Source organism: Zosterops lateralis (genome assembly GCF_965231275.1).
Source record: "Zosterops lateralis genome assembly, chromosome: 3".
In the NCBI taxonomy this organism is placed as follows: Eukaryota; Metazoa; Chordata; class Aves; order Passeriformes; family Zosteropidae; genus Zosterops; species Zosterops lateralis.
Genome location: NC_139764.1, coordinates 83,726,411 through 83,742,128, shown reverse-complemented (window position 1 = coordinate 83,742,128; position 15,718 = coordinate 83,726,411). Strand labels below are relative to the sequence as shown.

Here is a 15,718-nt window from a genome sequence, read left to right as displayed (position 1 = left end):
AGGTTGAAGTTAAAGTAGTTAACCATTCAACTAATTCAACCTAATTGTCCCTTGTCCCTTCAGAATCTGGGTGTTGATGAGTTTTGTGTCAGTGTTAAATGTTTAAATCATCAAATGGAAACCATGTTGTCTAGTGCCATTATTAATTTATTTAATGTAGAATTTTCTCTTACAAAGTGCTGTTTATTTTTTTTAATGCCTTGGTTTGCTTCAATTTTCATCATCAAATTTGAAGCAGTATTGAAGATACTTTGATAGTGTTCTGTTATAAAGCAGAGTAATATACAACTAAAATAATAAATATGTACACTTTCAAAAAATCTGCATCATTGAAGCTGTTAAATTAAGTTTTTATTATCAGTAGAAATATTTTCATTCTCATACTTTAGATAAAAAGGTATCTCCATCAATGTTTTAGGGTTTAGTAGTCTATTTAACTTATTATTTTATGACTTTTTATTGTCAGATAATAGCAGTTTTTCATGCCTTTTTCCCATGTCCTTTTTGCTCCATCTTCTGTAGCTTCACCCTCTTCCTGCCCCAGCCCTGTCGTTTCTCCTTTCACTCTTAAAGAGTATGATTGTCATTATAATTTTTCAATGACATTGCTTGAAGTCTCAATTAATGAAATAAATACTGCATTATAAACTTCTGGTGCACTTTGCCCAGCCATTACCTTTCCGACAGTTTTACAAATCTACTAAACCAGTCTGGTCACAGCAAAAAGTTGTGCAAGGACAGCAATAGAGTTAGGTAAGAGCTACACTGCATTCGGAGCCTACAGCCCTTTCTTGCCTTTTTCTTTATTCCATTTATTGTTATTGTATATTTATGATCAAAAAGCCCAAAAAATTCACCCCTTAAAAGTAATAGTAGGTGGTATACTATAAAACAGGATGGTACTTTTAATAACATATTGAAGGTGAATATAAAAGCAATAGATGATGATAGATTGATACTTTTAAATTTAACTCTCAGACTTATACACCCCAATTCCAAATAATACCCCAAAACTGGCAACATACATTCTTGAAAGAATAGTTGTGAAAACAGTCTGAACTGAAAAATTTTTTTTTCTTTGCTATCTTCTGTCCTTTCTTATTTCTAGTGACCTGACATTTATTCATGTTAGAAATTTTATAAGGCTTTATCCTTGTTTTCTAGGCAGCTCGCTGAACAATGGTTTAATTAGTCCTTGAGACAGCTTCAGCTTAAAATGGGAAAGAAATGTTAATGGTTTCATGTTAAATGAAAGAAATTAGGTAGTCCAAGCTACAAACTTAAGATCTATGGTGAGTTTAATTCGCCAGTTTGGAATACTAGTACTAGCTGTCCATCCTGTTCCTGTGTGTGCAATTAATGACTAATAGCAGAAATGATGAAAAGGTGTGTACCTATGCTATAGATCATAGGTTGTCACATTCCATGTCTTAGATCACCCCTACAGTGGTTGGTAATATCTGGTCATATGCCAGAGTTGGCTGGGTGACAACCATTCCTTCTTTCCTCCTCTGCCACGTTACAGTGACCTCTGATAGGGAAGTCACTGGTGGTGATCACTAAACCCGTAAAGTTTAGTCAAAGCTCCTCAGTTAAATCCTTTAGGGTTTTACAAACACTGATATTTCCAGGCAGAGGGTTGATTCATCTGCCTGTGACACAGTCAGGTTTCTAATGTTGATCCTGCTGTGTTTTGGTCCAAGGCTTAACAAAAATCAAAATGTCTTATCAGGGCAGACTGTTCTTGATGCTGCAAAATCCTCAAGCCTGCTGGTTCTTCTAGTAGTTCCATAGAGTATGTGAAAAATTGTTAGAATGTTTTTATTAACCCTTAGCCATTAAATGGGCATAATTCCCATTCAGCAGCCACTGCCTGCCTTTAAATTTTTCCCTTGTTCATTGGGTAGAGCTGGCTGATAAAATAAATATTTCCTTCTCTAAAATCTATGATGATATTAGACAGTTCTCATGTAGCACCTTAGTGCTGCTGTGCTAGCTGATGTAGTACCTCTCTTAAGTTATTAGCTTAAAACTAATAATATTTTATTACTGCTAAGTTTTGAAGCTGATATGCCACTTTCAAAAGACTTCCATATTCAAAAGAGCCAGCTGCTAATACATCTGTAATTAAATTTTTGATACTATGTATCTCTTTTTTAGCAAGACTTTCATGCTTAGCTACTGAAGAGGTTTAAATCTCTGCAGGTCTAAGTAAGGCATCACTAAGAGAAATAAAGAGTAAATTTAATATCAACTTAAAACAGTCTGTATATTTTAATTTAAAGTATCTATAAATGGAATATTTATTAGTTCCATTTCAAGAAAACATCTGAGCTGTACTAGAATTGGCATAAATCCATGCACTTTATTAAGAAAAAGGTTAATACAAAAATTTTCCCTCAGATAGCTGTTACAGTACTAGAGAAAAAATATATATGATATATCTATTCCTACAGCTATACAGAATAATAGAATATTATGCCTTTATTTTATGGTCATTTATTTTATGGTTCTGGTCAGTTGTGGCTTGCTTTTACCTGTCTTTTTATTTCTGGCATGTTTTTGTGTTGTCCTGTGTTCTTTTCTGACCCACCACATTCAAGAAGTTCTGTTAGGCACTATAAAACATTACCACCCAAGATGCCTTTACTAGAAAATGGTACTCATTGGAACCTGTACAGGTAAGAAGTGTTTAGAGTCCCCTTTAAGTAGTTCACTTATTTTAAAAAAATAGTTAGACTTCCCTTGTTAAAGAAAAAATTAACAAAATATTTCATACATTTTTGTGATGGAGAGATAAAATAACTTCATCTAATTGTTTAAATTAACACCTAACTAAACCAAACTACTTTTTATTAGTTGGAGTTGTCTTCACTGTTAAAATTATACGTTGTATATTTTTCTTTATTACATTCTTTTGTTTATTTATGAGATTTCTGTTACATGTTATATTTATTTTCATTTTGTTTAAATAATTTTAATTTACAAAGCTCAACTCTTCCTGCATGTGCTAAGACCAAATCCGTGATTAGACAGGATATTTCACTCCTTCATGATTGCCTTAATTTACGAATATCGAAATTTGGAGATGATCTACTGGTTAGGTAAGACTCTGAGGATTAATCCCCCCACTTGTTTTGTATCTAATATGGATTTTGCAGAATAAATGAGCTTCACTGTAAAGGGATTTCACATGACATATAGTGGATCACATTCTTTTTTGTTGGCTTAAGACTTACTGCTGTTAATAAGGATATAACTTTATCATTTGGTATTTCTCATTCCACTTTTCTTACAAGTGGATGCTGTTCTGTCTTGTTCAGTTTTAAACATTTCAATGATATTTGCAAAAATTTCTAGCAGCCTTTTGTTTGCTTTTATTTTCTAAACAAATCTTGACACTATCATCCAGTCAACTCTTTTACGTTTTCCTTAATTAAACCATTGTGATTCTACATTTTCTGTAAAGAGAGCATTATTTTATGAGTTAATATCTAACATTGTATTCCTTTCTTTGTTTTCTTTTTCTTTCTCTTCTACCATTGGATGCAATGCACTGGCACTAGTGAACTGCAGCCCTCCCTTGACAGGGCTAGGAGTGCTAGTACCAACTGCTTGAGACCAGATACTAGTTTGCATTCACCAGAACGAGAAAGGTATAAAATAAAAACTTATGAATTTCTTGTCATCTGTGCTGGTGATCCTTATAAGTTTTGTTTTTCTTCATATGAATATTCCACATTCTTGTACATTCTTGTCTGCTTTGGTATTTGTAGACATTTTTGCTCCTATATTCATGTATGTCATGTAAATTGTGTGTTGGAGTTTATAACCGCTTCTGGCTACTTCCTTTGTTTTAGTTCAAGCTGATGTTCATTGTTTACAAAAGTCCTCAGTATGCTGATAATAGCATTGCAGTGTTAAGTATTTTGAAACTACCACTTGGTCGTGAATCTTCATCATCATTTGCTAAAAAGCGTTACATTTGTTTCTTGCTTGTTCTGTGGGCTGCTAATAAAGCAGTGGCATAAATTAGAAAATACAACAAAACTCTCACATTTCAAACCAGAACTGTATCAATACTGATATATTTTTTACAAAACAGCCAAACATCATTGCTTTCTTTATTCTTCTGCATCTGCTTTTGCAAGGCAGATAACTGCATTAAGGTTTTTTCCTTTGTTATTATGTTAAGGTTCATGTAAGTTTTAAGATGTTTACAATTTAAAGGAAATATTATTGTGTCACATACATTGTGCAGGCATGTTATGGATGCTTTCTGTACTTTTACAATTACAATAGCTTCATGCAAAATTTTAGGTGAATCAAATACTACTAGTGTAAAAAGGGTGATTCCACAAGAGAACTTTTCATCACTACCCATTTTTTTGGCTAAGAATTATACCACTTAGAATGAGATTTTAGGCTCCCTAAGGGCAATAATAGGCTTCCTTCGAGGTGGAATAGGACAGAATTACGATTTCATCTGTGCAGTATGATTACTATTTAACTAGTATGGAAGTTAATAGTGCTTTTTTAGTTGATACACAGTGTGGTGGTTGCAACTGTTGTGTTGTTTTCTTTATTGTAGGACAGGATGTGTGAAGAAAGGCACTAAGAATGCACTTCCCTCTTTGAGATAGAGTTTCACCTGAGTTTTTTGTTTATAATTTCCCTTTCCTTGCTCCCCACTTGCTGCTGCTCCTTGGTTGGAAGTGTGCTCTTCTTAAGTTATGCTCTTGTTGCAGAAAAGTGACTAATGTTCTGCTGAGGTATCCCTGATGGATCTACAGTAGTTTATTCCTTTTTAAGTTTGAGCTCAAGACGTTACAGATAATATGAACATGGTTATTAAAACAAAAATATTCAGCTGACATTGAGCCACTCAGAATGAAATACAGATATTTTTCTTGATTTTTTTTTAAAAATACCGTAACATCGTATTAATAAATGAATGTGTACATATATACAGCTGCCTTCATGTACAAGCATTTACTTAATGTAATTGCATAGAAATGTATTCTGTACTTACTTCAAGATGCCACCCATCAGGTAGAATATTCAATGAAACACTAACTGATAATTATAAACTATCTAGTAAAAATTTTGTGCTCATAACTACATCTGTCCTGATGTGAAGTAGTTCTATTGTGTCTTTAGAATTCATGTCCAGGAACCTCTGTCCACTGGGCACTGTACAGAATCTGCATAATTTTTCAGAGCTCCTTATAAATGAAAGTGTTTTGTCTGTATTAATAGCCTCTGTTGCTACTAAACAGGTGATTTTGCCAAATCATCAGTGGGTCTGATCCAGAAAAATTGCCCCTCACTGTGAAAGTTTTTCTAAGCTTTTAGAAGTTCTAAATTGGAGGTTTTGACTTGGGATCCTTCCTTTCCATTATTAAGAAAATTCATACTCAATTTTTTTCTTGATAATTTCATTGAAAATAAGATATGTGTGGCTTTCACTGAGGATTTTTCTTCCTTTCTTGTGACATAGAAGATTTTCCTATGCAGCCTAGATTTTGGAGGAGGATGTTATATTTAATATATAAGCCCCACCAAATTAATCCTTTTGTTTTGGGGAACATAAATTTTAGATTATTTAATTCTTCTCTGTTTAGTGTGGAATCTTACACTTGAACATGAAGTTAGTCATCAGTTGCATGTGATGATACAGGAGTCTTTAGTCTGAAGAATATGTATTGAAGTTCAGGGTCTGCAGAAAGTGTTTTGGGTCTGTGCTGGACAAGATGAGAACAGAAGATTTAATATACAGTAAGACAAGTTCACCTTAAGCGGTTGGAAAACTCTTTTGAAAGTAATTATAATGAAATATAATACTAAATACAATAAAAACTCCAATGTAATAGACAATATAGAAATGGTTGTGTTCATTGCTGGAGACTTAGAGGAGATGAGACACTTGTCAGGTCTAGAATTGGTCCATCAAAGAGAAACTCTCTAAGGTTTCGTGAAGTCCAATCTACAGCACTTTATCATTATGTTTGAGAGGCTTACTTTGAAGATGTTGTTAGTTGTTTTCATGTTGTTTCTTCTTCCTTCTCCCCTCCCTGAGTGACAGCATTGTGGATTTTATTTAAAAGTCTGGACTTCTAAATACAGCTTTATATATTTTCTTTAACAAAATTAGGAATATACTTACCTAGGGATAATTACTTCTCCTTATTCCCCTAACCTTTTGACTCAGAGTATATGCATTAGATTATATTTGAGAACAAGAGCTAAAATAAACCACTTTTTAGAAAATGATGCTGTTATAACAGATGGACAGTAGAGCCCTATTTCTCTGTCAGTGATTTGCTGGAAACAGTTTTGATCCTTGAACTTTATACAATGTCGTTCACATCATTTGGAATGGTCAGAGTAGTTACTGGTTTTTAAGACACTGCTTTGCCAGTCAAAGTCTTTATACCAGCCGAAAACTACTTTCAGATGAATATATGAATTTGTGACGTGAAGGTCTAGTTAGTTTCAGTATAACAGAACCAATACAACAATGAACACAGAATTCCTTTTCTCCTCCTATAAGTTCCATCATTTGACCAAGTAATGTCCATATAACTTTGCTGGCAAACTGACCTTGCCTTGACACAGGCCTGTTAAAGTTTTTTGTTAAATGGGCTGATTTTGTAGAGTTTAATCCTTCATATACTTCTCTTTTGCACAGTATACTCTAGAACATTCAAAATAATTGATCCCTTACTAATACCTTTATGCAGTTGCACCTTGCCTGCCTTTCTTTTTCCTCTTCCCACCATCTACCCTCTATTTATTCCAATCTGTTTTCTTAATTCTCTTTTTTATTCTAAAATGATTCTGTGGCTGAAGTTCCTTTGATAATCTACAAGGCATCTTTAAGTTTATAATATGTCCTCTATTACCATTGACAGTGTTTTTCCTGTTACTACTTCATTATACTTTGAGTTTTTTCATTATTATCCTTTTCACTGTGTCTCAAAATTTTTGCTTTTTTCCTTGTAAATTGGATGCTATTTCTTTAGAATGGAGAAATTTCTTTTCAACACCCAGTCTCTGCTCAGGAAACACCTAGACATGAGGTACAAGGGCAGACTCTGAACTGATTTAGAAATGGTTTCTCATCATAATAGCATGTTCCCCAGAGTGACTTAAGATTGCAGTCAGTGACAGTTAATAATATGTAGTATGTATGTATGGCTATTATTTACTCTCTAAATTTCTGCTTTTGCAAGCAGTTGTTGTATGTATTAGCAGTTAGGACAAGAACAGTTGCACTGTTTGGTACTTCTGTTATGCTTTTGGCCTGAGACATCACTTAGTGGAGATCTGAGCAAATAAATCTGAGGAGCACAGCCCAGGAATTAGGTCATGTATAAGGGTCAGCAAAATACAACCCCATAGCTGTGTTAGATTTGTTCTGAGGTGCTTCACTGCAGTGGGAATCAAAACAGGATCTTTGCCATCAGCTGGTCACTACTATCTAAACAAGAGACAAAGCTCAATAGTTACCTGTTACCTAATCATAAACAGATCTCAGGGAGGTTGATCCAATTAAACTTGTCCTGATTTCATGTTGATTTTTATATTGCATGCCCTTAACAGTTATGTTGAATACCCCCATTTCCATTTAAAATAATGTACAGTGAAATAGCTGTTTGCATTAGGTCTGTGACATACTGTCTTTCTGGTTCTTTCCAACCATGTAAAGAAATAGGTAATTACATGTTGGTGTTGTACTGTGCCTCACAGTCATTCAGCATTCAATGAAAGGGAGCATGTTCTGAAAATTCCTACTGAATTACCTAGTTAATTCTATCAAATGCTCTTTAATATCTGTAGTGGATATCAGCATATTAAGGGCTTTGACTGAGTGCACTGATGCATTAACGTTTTCTTTAACTCTTGCTTTGGAGAGAAAAAGAAACTAACTACTAACAACCTATTTGCTGTTAAAACATCTGAAAGACCTACCTAACTGTTCAAATAATGCTCATGTCCCTGAAACCTTTGTTATTTGCATGTTCCATAAATCAGACCCTTTTCCTTATTAAAAGGACTGGAAGAATGCCTCAGAAAGGGAAATATTACATACTTGTGTTGAGTTGATGCAAACATTTTGCTAATTGTCAATAAATCAGGTTTTTTTGGTATTCTAAATTGTTATGCATACACTTGTTGCATTGCAAACACATGACATCCCCCCAGAAATAAGCAACATCAATCTATAATATAATATATATAATTCTAAATTGCATGAGCATTTTCAAGAAAAAAAAATCATGTAAAATGCCAGTTTTCAATCTCAATTCAGGTCCTTTTTGTTGACTTTGGTTGTGTAACATAATGTACCTGCATGTACTGCAGGGATAAAGAGAAATGAACAGAAGAGGAAGCTTGCTGCACACACTTTCAGTATATGTTTTCAAATAATGAAAAATTACCCTAGTTCTTATACACAAATGTGTGTAGCTTAGGTTTAGCTAAATAATTTACTTGCATTCTTTCACTACATTCCAGAAAAGGGTGACTTTATGCCATAGAACATCTATTATAATTAATAGTCCTACATTTTTATTGAGATTACATTTTTCCATGTAAATAGCTAGGAGAGATAGAACTAGCAAAATACCAAGATAATGACCATCATATGGTCTTTAAAAGTCTTTTCTAGTTTGGAATTGCAGCTTCCTACACAAATGACAGGCTTTTAGATAGTCTAGCATTTGAGACTGTTTGAAAACTTAATGGTGCACCATATAGAAGATTTGTGTTGGTCTATATTCTGCATCTTTGAGCACACCTTCTCTTGGTTTCAGATGCGATGTTTCTGCCTTAGGCAGCCTTACGTAAAGTATACTTGGGTATTAAATTACACACTTTCATTACTTTTTGGGGTATTTTTCCAGTCCCGAATCCCATATATTTAATTTTACCACAAACTAAATATCGTATTTTTTTCCTGTTTTATTGAACGGGCAAACAGGGGTAGATGGTCCCCCTCCCTAGAGAGGAGACGACCTACTAGTCCCAGGATTCATATCCAGCATGCATCTCCGGAGGATGACAGGTACTAGTCAAGTCCTCCCAGTTGAAAAATGATTTACTGCATCTTGCACTCTCAGAGGAGTACACTGAAATTTAAAAGTGTGCATATGTGTGGAGACTTACAACCTCCAGAAGCCCAAAATAAAACAGCAGTTTAGATATCATCTCTGCTTTTTGTCAAAGTGTTATAAAGCACAGAAGAATGAACATCTTTTCAAGTTTTCTGTTTGTCTGAATAGTCTCAAGACACAAAATATGATGTCTGATATAACAAGACATCATCTGTGTTAATGTCCTTTAGTCTGTTTTTACCTTCTTCTGTAAGTGGTGCTGGTGCTTTCACTGTGGTGCTTTATAATGTGATAAATACTTGTTGTAGAGCATATCCTTGTGTATATGTTTGTTTTCATTGATTTTCCTTTTTTCAACAAACTGTTCCTAATGGAAACAGACCCCACAGGCTGATATTTTGGAGGTCTTGGTAACAGTTTCTAGTTGATGTATGTAAAAATTGGCACTGTTTGTAAATTCTGTCCAAATCAGGATGGCCTCCATGGAGCAGGTTTTCATAATAAGGTAGGTTTTGATTATGAACATCAGGGCTCTAAATTCATTTTTATGCTGAATATTACCTATGATTAATAGAAGCACATTTGCTTTTTACTTCTCATGAGCTTTCTAATCACATGACTTTTGGTATCCCATTGCTTTGGCAGCAGTAATTTTTTTGTTATTTCCTGATAGGCTTTATTTTAAGCAAACACTGTAATTTCTATTTAAATAAAAATTCAAAATTTTTCTTTCAGTATTTTGTAATACAGTAACTGACCGGATACAGAATAATGTAAATACAGGTTAATGTAAATAATCTGTACATGAACTTATGAAGTTGCACTTAAAACTGTAAGACCAAAATACCAGTGGTGCCAGTCCTGACCTTCTGCTAAAGTCTACCCACAGTACTGACATTTGTACTGTCATTTATCTTGTTTGCTTGATTCTAAAAATATTTCACTTGTACCAGGTGGGAAGAGTGTAAACTGTCTGGGGCAGTATATCTTTCTTTAATTTGAGTTAAACAGCATTATAAATTATGAAACTAAATAAGTGAAATATTGTTTCAAAGCTTTCCTCCCTTACAGACACTGCTTTTCCAGAAATTTTGCCAACACCTCCTTTTGATGGGACTATTAAGCTATTAAGAGTTTTCAAATGTACTTTAAGTCTTTTAGGCATTTTTAAGTCATTTTGATTCTCATTTTTTGAGCCAATGGAAAAATTGCCTTTGACTTCAGAGTATCAGACTTGAAAAAATCAGTGAAATGAGGTTTTCATCTAAATACTACCATTCTCAGTGCCAAATAGTAAGCCTTTTTATGTCAGCTGAAATTTTGTGGAGAAAATCTGAAATCATCTAATACCCACCAGCAAACATTTTACCATGAAGCATCTGTAGGATATGGAATCTGTTATGGGAAAGTTTTTGAGATGGTTAATCAGCAGTCTGATTTTCTATGTGAAATGGGTGCCTTCTTGTGTTTGGAGGTCTTGCATGCAATCTGGTCCCCAAAACCCAGTGATGAGGAGTCAGGCACTGATGAGCACAGAAGGAATCTAAGCTAACCTGTTTGCAGCCTGCCAGTTCTGGGATTTTCTCCAACATGAAGAGAAGTTCTGAGAACATTCCGTTTTTTGCGTTGCATATCTGTAGAGAGAACATCAGTGAGGGAATCAAAGGTGCTTTACCTTTGTTCTCTGCTCTGTAAGTTTACATTTGTTCTGATTAATTCACATGCTTATTGCAGTGGGCCAACACTACTCAGTTCAATAACTAAAGTTTTTTTTAAGATACGCCCGTATCAATTTGACAACTGAAGTAGTGGCTGTTGAGGCGTGACTGATGGATCAGCAGGGATAACAAACTAAGTGCTTATCACAGCTTTTGAATCGTATTTCACAGACTAATTGACTTTGATGGATTCCATCTTACTCTTCATTTGAGTACCTTACATATTTATACTACAAATGGGTCTATATACAAATTTGCATATAGAGTGCAATCAAGATCTATTTCTGAATACATTTCTTAAATTTTTGACTTATGCACTATTTCTAATTTTGATAAATTAATTTTTTTCAACATTGTATTTATTTCTAATGGTTGTTAACCTAAATTTTGATAAAAGTTTTGGCAAGAATGTTCTTCTGAAATTTGTACACTTGCCATATCAGGAAGAAGTGACTCCTTGATATGTTGATGCAATGAAGACGTGAGTTATGTATTACTTCAGTATTAAAATTTTGCAAATGTTTGGTTAGTATCATGTATTTCTGTAAGATAATTTAAAGGATACTTTTGCTATTGAATCAGACAGCATAATTCCTTGAAAGTTTTTTGGTTTTTCCTATTACAAATTAGAAGGTCTAAATGTCTACTGTTGACAGTGTAGACAGATGAGTATCTGGAGAACTGTGAAATTGTAAATTATGATAAAAACAAGGTGAATGAAAAATGAGCATTTAATGGTAGGTGAAATTTTTTTTTTCACACTGTTAGTTTGAAAAAAATCTGGAAATAATAGCATATAACCAAGACTGGATACAACAAGCCTTTAAAAAAAAGGAATTCTCATATATTTTCATTTGAGAGAAGTAGCTTTCATCAGTCATGCATGCATGTGTAAGAATGCTTGTCCCAGAGTCACCTGAAGGCACGTGCAGAGCAAGTGCCCTCCTGGTACCAGCAGGTACCATGCAGGTCCAGCCTTTAAGAAAACTTCAGCAAAAGTCAGGAAGTATTGAACATGACATTCTTGGTGGTTTCAAGGCTACATAAAGTAATACTCACTGCAAACTACTGAGAGGTCTTGTACAAGACAGTAATAATTAATTTTAAAATGCCAGACACTGAATTGTATAAAAATGTTATGTTTTCAGAAGTAATAATTTTCAGTTTCAGTAGGAATATTGTTAAATTTATGTGTGTGGATTTGTTAACAAAAATCTGTTAAATATACTGGGGTGCATAGAATTTTGGAACATGAACTGTAAATAGCTTTTATGTATATAAAGCAAAATGTAGTTCTTGTCTTTATATGATATATATTGTTCAATGATTTGGTGTGGCAGTTGGAAGATTTATGACCTTAGAGAGAAATTTTAGCCTTTCCTGACCCTAATGGAGGTATAGATGAAAATATATTACAAAACTTAAATTATTAGTGGACCAAAAATTTTACTGAGTTTTCTCTTCAGAATCCAAATTTGTTATTTGCAAAAAAAAAATTCCATTCATAGATTTTATAATATATTTCATTCAAAAATATAAATAAACCAACAGAATAATAATATTTTTGCCAAACTGAAAGATGTAAACAAATTCTGTGGCTTCAGCAGAAATTAAAATACCATAGAAACTTAGAAATATTCCCATATACTTTTTATTAACAAAAATATCTGAGTCAGTTATTCTTCTTTGCTCTTGAATTATTGTTAATTGTTACTGTAGCAGACTGTGTGGCAATAGAATATGAAAGTTTCATCAAAATACATGAAATTAGGAAATTTACTTGCATTTTCAGGAGAATTTCACGATATTATGACAAAAGATGAATCTTCTTAAGCAAAGAGGTTTTTTATATATTTATATATTCTCAAGAAGGGTAATAGCACCTATTAAATAACAATGCTGCATTCAGCGTACAGAGTATAATGGTTTTTAAAAATACTGTTGTGGCTTTCATTCTATAATTCATAACATCTTAGATTGTTGATCTTACATCTAAAATTTTATAGCATTTGGAATAGGAAAATGAGAAATACAGCTTTATCCAATAGATAGTGACTTAATGCTTTTTGTTTATATATTTAACTGCATGTCTCCACCTTCACTGCATGTGACCATCTCTCTGTTTCTGCTCATTCCGTCCAAATTCACATCCATGTTTCCAAATATTGTGAAGAACAAGGACGCTGGAGTCTTGCATTCCAAAACAGGACAGTGTAGACCACCTAAGTGCTAAACCTGGAGCAGCACAGAGGTATCCTTATTTACTCAAATCATAGATCAAAGTAAATGAGGTATTGGTTATAGTATATTGTTCATATGCTCTGCATACTTTCACACATTTTCTATTTTATTTTTTCCCCTGGTTTTATGTACAAGTACATATATGCATGTATCATTCATGGATAATATTTTTTCGCCTATGAGTTTTGTTTGGGAAGTAAATCGGAGCATGTTGAGCTAATTGGAAATGTATACTGCATCATCTTAGCCAGAGGGAGGAAACAAACAGAAAGGAGACTGATTTAAAATAATTTCTAGTATGTGCTGCTCTCAAGAACAGCCCTGAGAGCAGAGAAATAAATGTACTCAGCTCATTACTGCTGTGTATTACTGTGTTCCTTGTCACAGCAAAGCACGTCCTGCTCTTAGTTTTTCCATCTGACTGAAACTACTCACTATGAGCTCTCTTTTCTCCATTGTATGCAATGCCACAAACTAGGCAAGCAACATAAGGTGTAAGAGAACTTAAGCCCCAAACAGAACCAACTAAACAGAAAACGAAGAGGGTGACATAATTTGAATGGTAATGCTGCTGCATACAGTGGATCTAGCCATGAGAACTTTGCTAACTGCAGGGGGCTTTTTTAAAGAACTTTGTTAACTGTAGGTTTTAAGTAAAGCCACAGCATTTAATATGTGTTTTTTCCTCTGTATCCACTTTATATTTGTCCTGGTAAAGAAAAAAAAATAGAAAACCAATGAGAATATACAAAAAATAAATCTGAAAAAATAGATTGAGGACAAAAGGGATTTCAGATTTTAATCTGACATACTGTTTTTTTGTGAGAAAATACATTTTTGAAAATCCAGGTAATGACCCCTGCTCATTCAGATAGCATTTTGTATTTTGCTGGAGTATTTTCTTTGTTGTGGAATCTACTGCATCACAAAAAAATGCTCATCAAATTTTGCAGTGGGTAAAAATAATAAAAATCCACTATGATTATGTTCTTTGGACATAACTTGGTGTCACAGCTGTTTAGGTCTCTTCCAGTTCAGGCACTGGATTACTGTTTATAAGTACAAAGATTTAAAATGAAAACTTACTATTTTAAATACTATTGTTTCTCTGTTTTGCCCATAGTAATTTATATAGCCTAATATATGACATTGAATTGTATCATTGCAAGCTCTTGCATGTATTAAAGTTTGTCAGCATTTCTGGTCTAGGATTGAGTAATCATCGCTCCCTGATTTTAACAATCCTGAAACACTGTGTGCATTTTTTCTTCCAGAAAAATAATACATATTGATGATTTTCTGAAGTTTAAAATAGCAAATCCTAATTTTTAAATGCTAACATTCCTAGAGATAGTACAGAAAATTTTGGAACACGAGATTTGTGGAGACTTATATTTAAAGTGCTGGGTAATAATGGTGAAATGTGGCTTTATCTTGTTCTTATATGTATAGACTCCTATAAATTTTCATTGTTCTTATTTAATATCAAAATCAGTGCTTAGATTGTCTGAGGTAGCTAGTGCCTCATTATCCAAATGTCAGATGAATTCTGTAAAAGATTTGGGTAGGTAGGAAAGGAGTGAAAGAATGAAATAATTTCTAACTTACTTATTGATTAGGAACAAAATAGAATTGGTTTAATCTGTTTCTAAAAACTTTAAAAGGTAATAGAATTAGATTTTTGAAAAAAGTTTTTAATAATATAGTGACACTTTTTGAAATCTGACACGGTATTTCTTTTACTTTTGAACTTCAGATTTAAAAGCAATTTTTAAATCTATTTAAACCTTCAAATAGTATTTTTGGTTCTTTCTGCAAGTTTTTTTTCCTGCTATGTGCTCTGAACTTGTTTCTCATGTTGTTGAGAGATGACTTATAGGGCTATGAGGAGTCATTGTTTCTAGCCAAATGCAGGCTCTGAATTTGCAACTAGTTGCAGGCTCAGTCAGGATTAATGTTTTCTTCCTTGTTTTGGTACCTCATAAGCTGCACACCATGAGCCTCAATCAAACCTAATTGATGCAATGTCTCTTAAACTTCGGTTTCACCAGCCTGTTTATGAGGATAGCTGTCACTTTCTCGTCTGTCAACCATTTCTTTTACTACCTTTATAATACATGAATAAATAATCTTCATATTTCTGTATTCTTTTTCTTCTTTGTTTATTTCTTTTCTGACATGTCACTTCACAGGCAGTCCAGAAAAGTGGAAAGATATAGCAGCCAAAAACAAACTAGGAAAGGCCCTGCAGCTGAAACAGAAAGGTAGGAGTGTTGATTGATGTGTAAGCATCTCATATTATCAGTCTGATTCCAGAGTTTGGAATATTCCTCTAATATGGCTTTTTTTAGAATGTCTGTGACAGTACCAAAAGCTATGTTGCCATAATTTGCAGTATTGTATATTTTGTATCTCCATTATTAGCACTTTGTTGAATACATAGGGAATTTTTCTGGCATTCTCCATCATTGCAGATAAGCTCAATGGCAAAGACTAGAAGTGCTTTTCTGCACTTTAACACTGATTCTTTTTAAAAAAATCCTTATTTTACATTAACTTTGAGGATGAAAAACCACAATGGATTATATAAATAGATAGCTCTAACAGATAAATAATTAAAAATGTTTCTGATGAAATGAA

General features: G+C 33.5%; 1 protein-coding gene across 6 annotated transcripts in view; it reads left to right on the top strand.

The window, feature by feature from the left end:
- The window catches only part of LOC310907646 (regulating synaptic membrane exocytosis protein 1-like), a gene marked incomplete at its 5' end in the record, with an annotated part of 133,611 nt that overhangs the window by 38,266 nt on the left and 79,627 nt on the right, over window positions 1-15,718 (top strand). For 2 of the 6 annotated variants that reach the window (XM_083858041.1, XM_083858040.1), the window contains one exon: window positions 3,567-3,656. The exons of 1 other annotated variant lie outside the window; for it this stretch is intronic. In XM_083858041.1, coding sequence (XP_083714167.1) covers window positions 3,567-3,656 — 90 coding nt within the window. Of the gene's footprint in view, window positions 1-2,603; window positions 2,682-2,990; window positions 3,105-3,566; window positions 3,657-8,986; window positions 9,071-13,010; window positions 13,089-15,270; window positions 15,343-15,718 lie in introns of all 6 variants that reach the window. 3 more of the 6 variants (XM_083858037.1, XM_083858038.1, XM_083858039.1) reach the window with 3 other exon arrangements.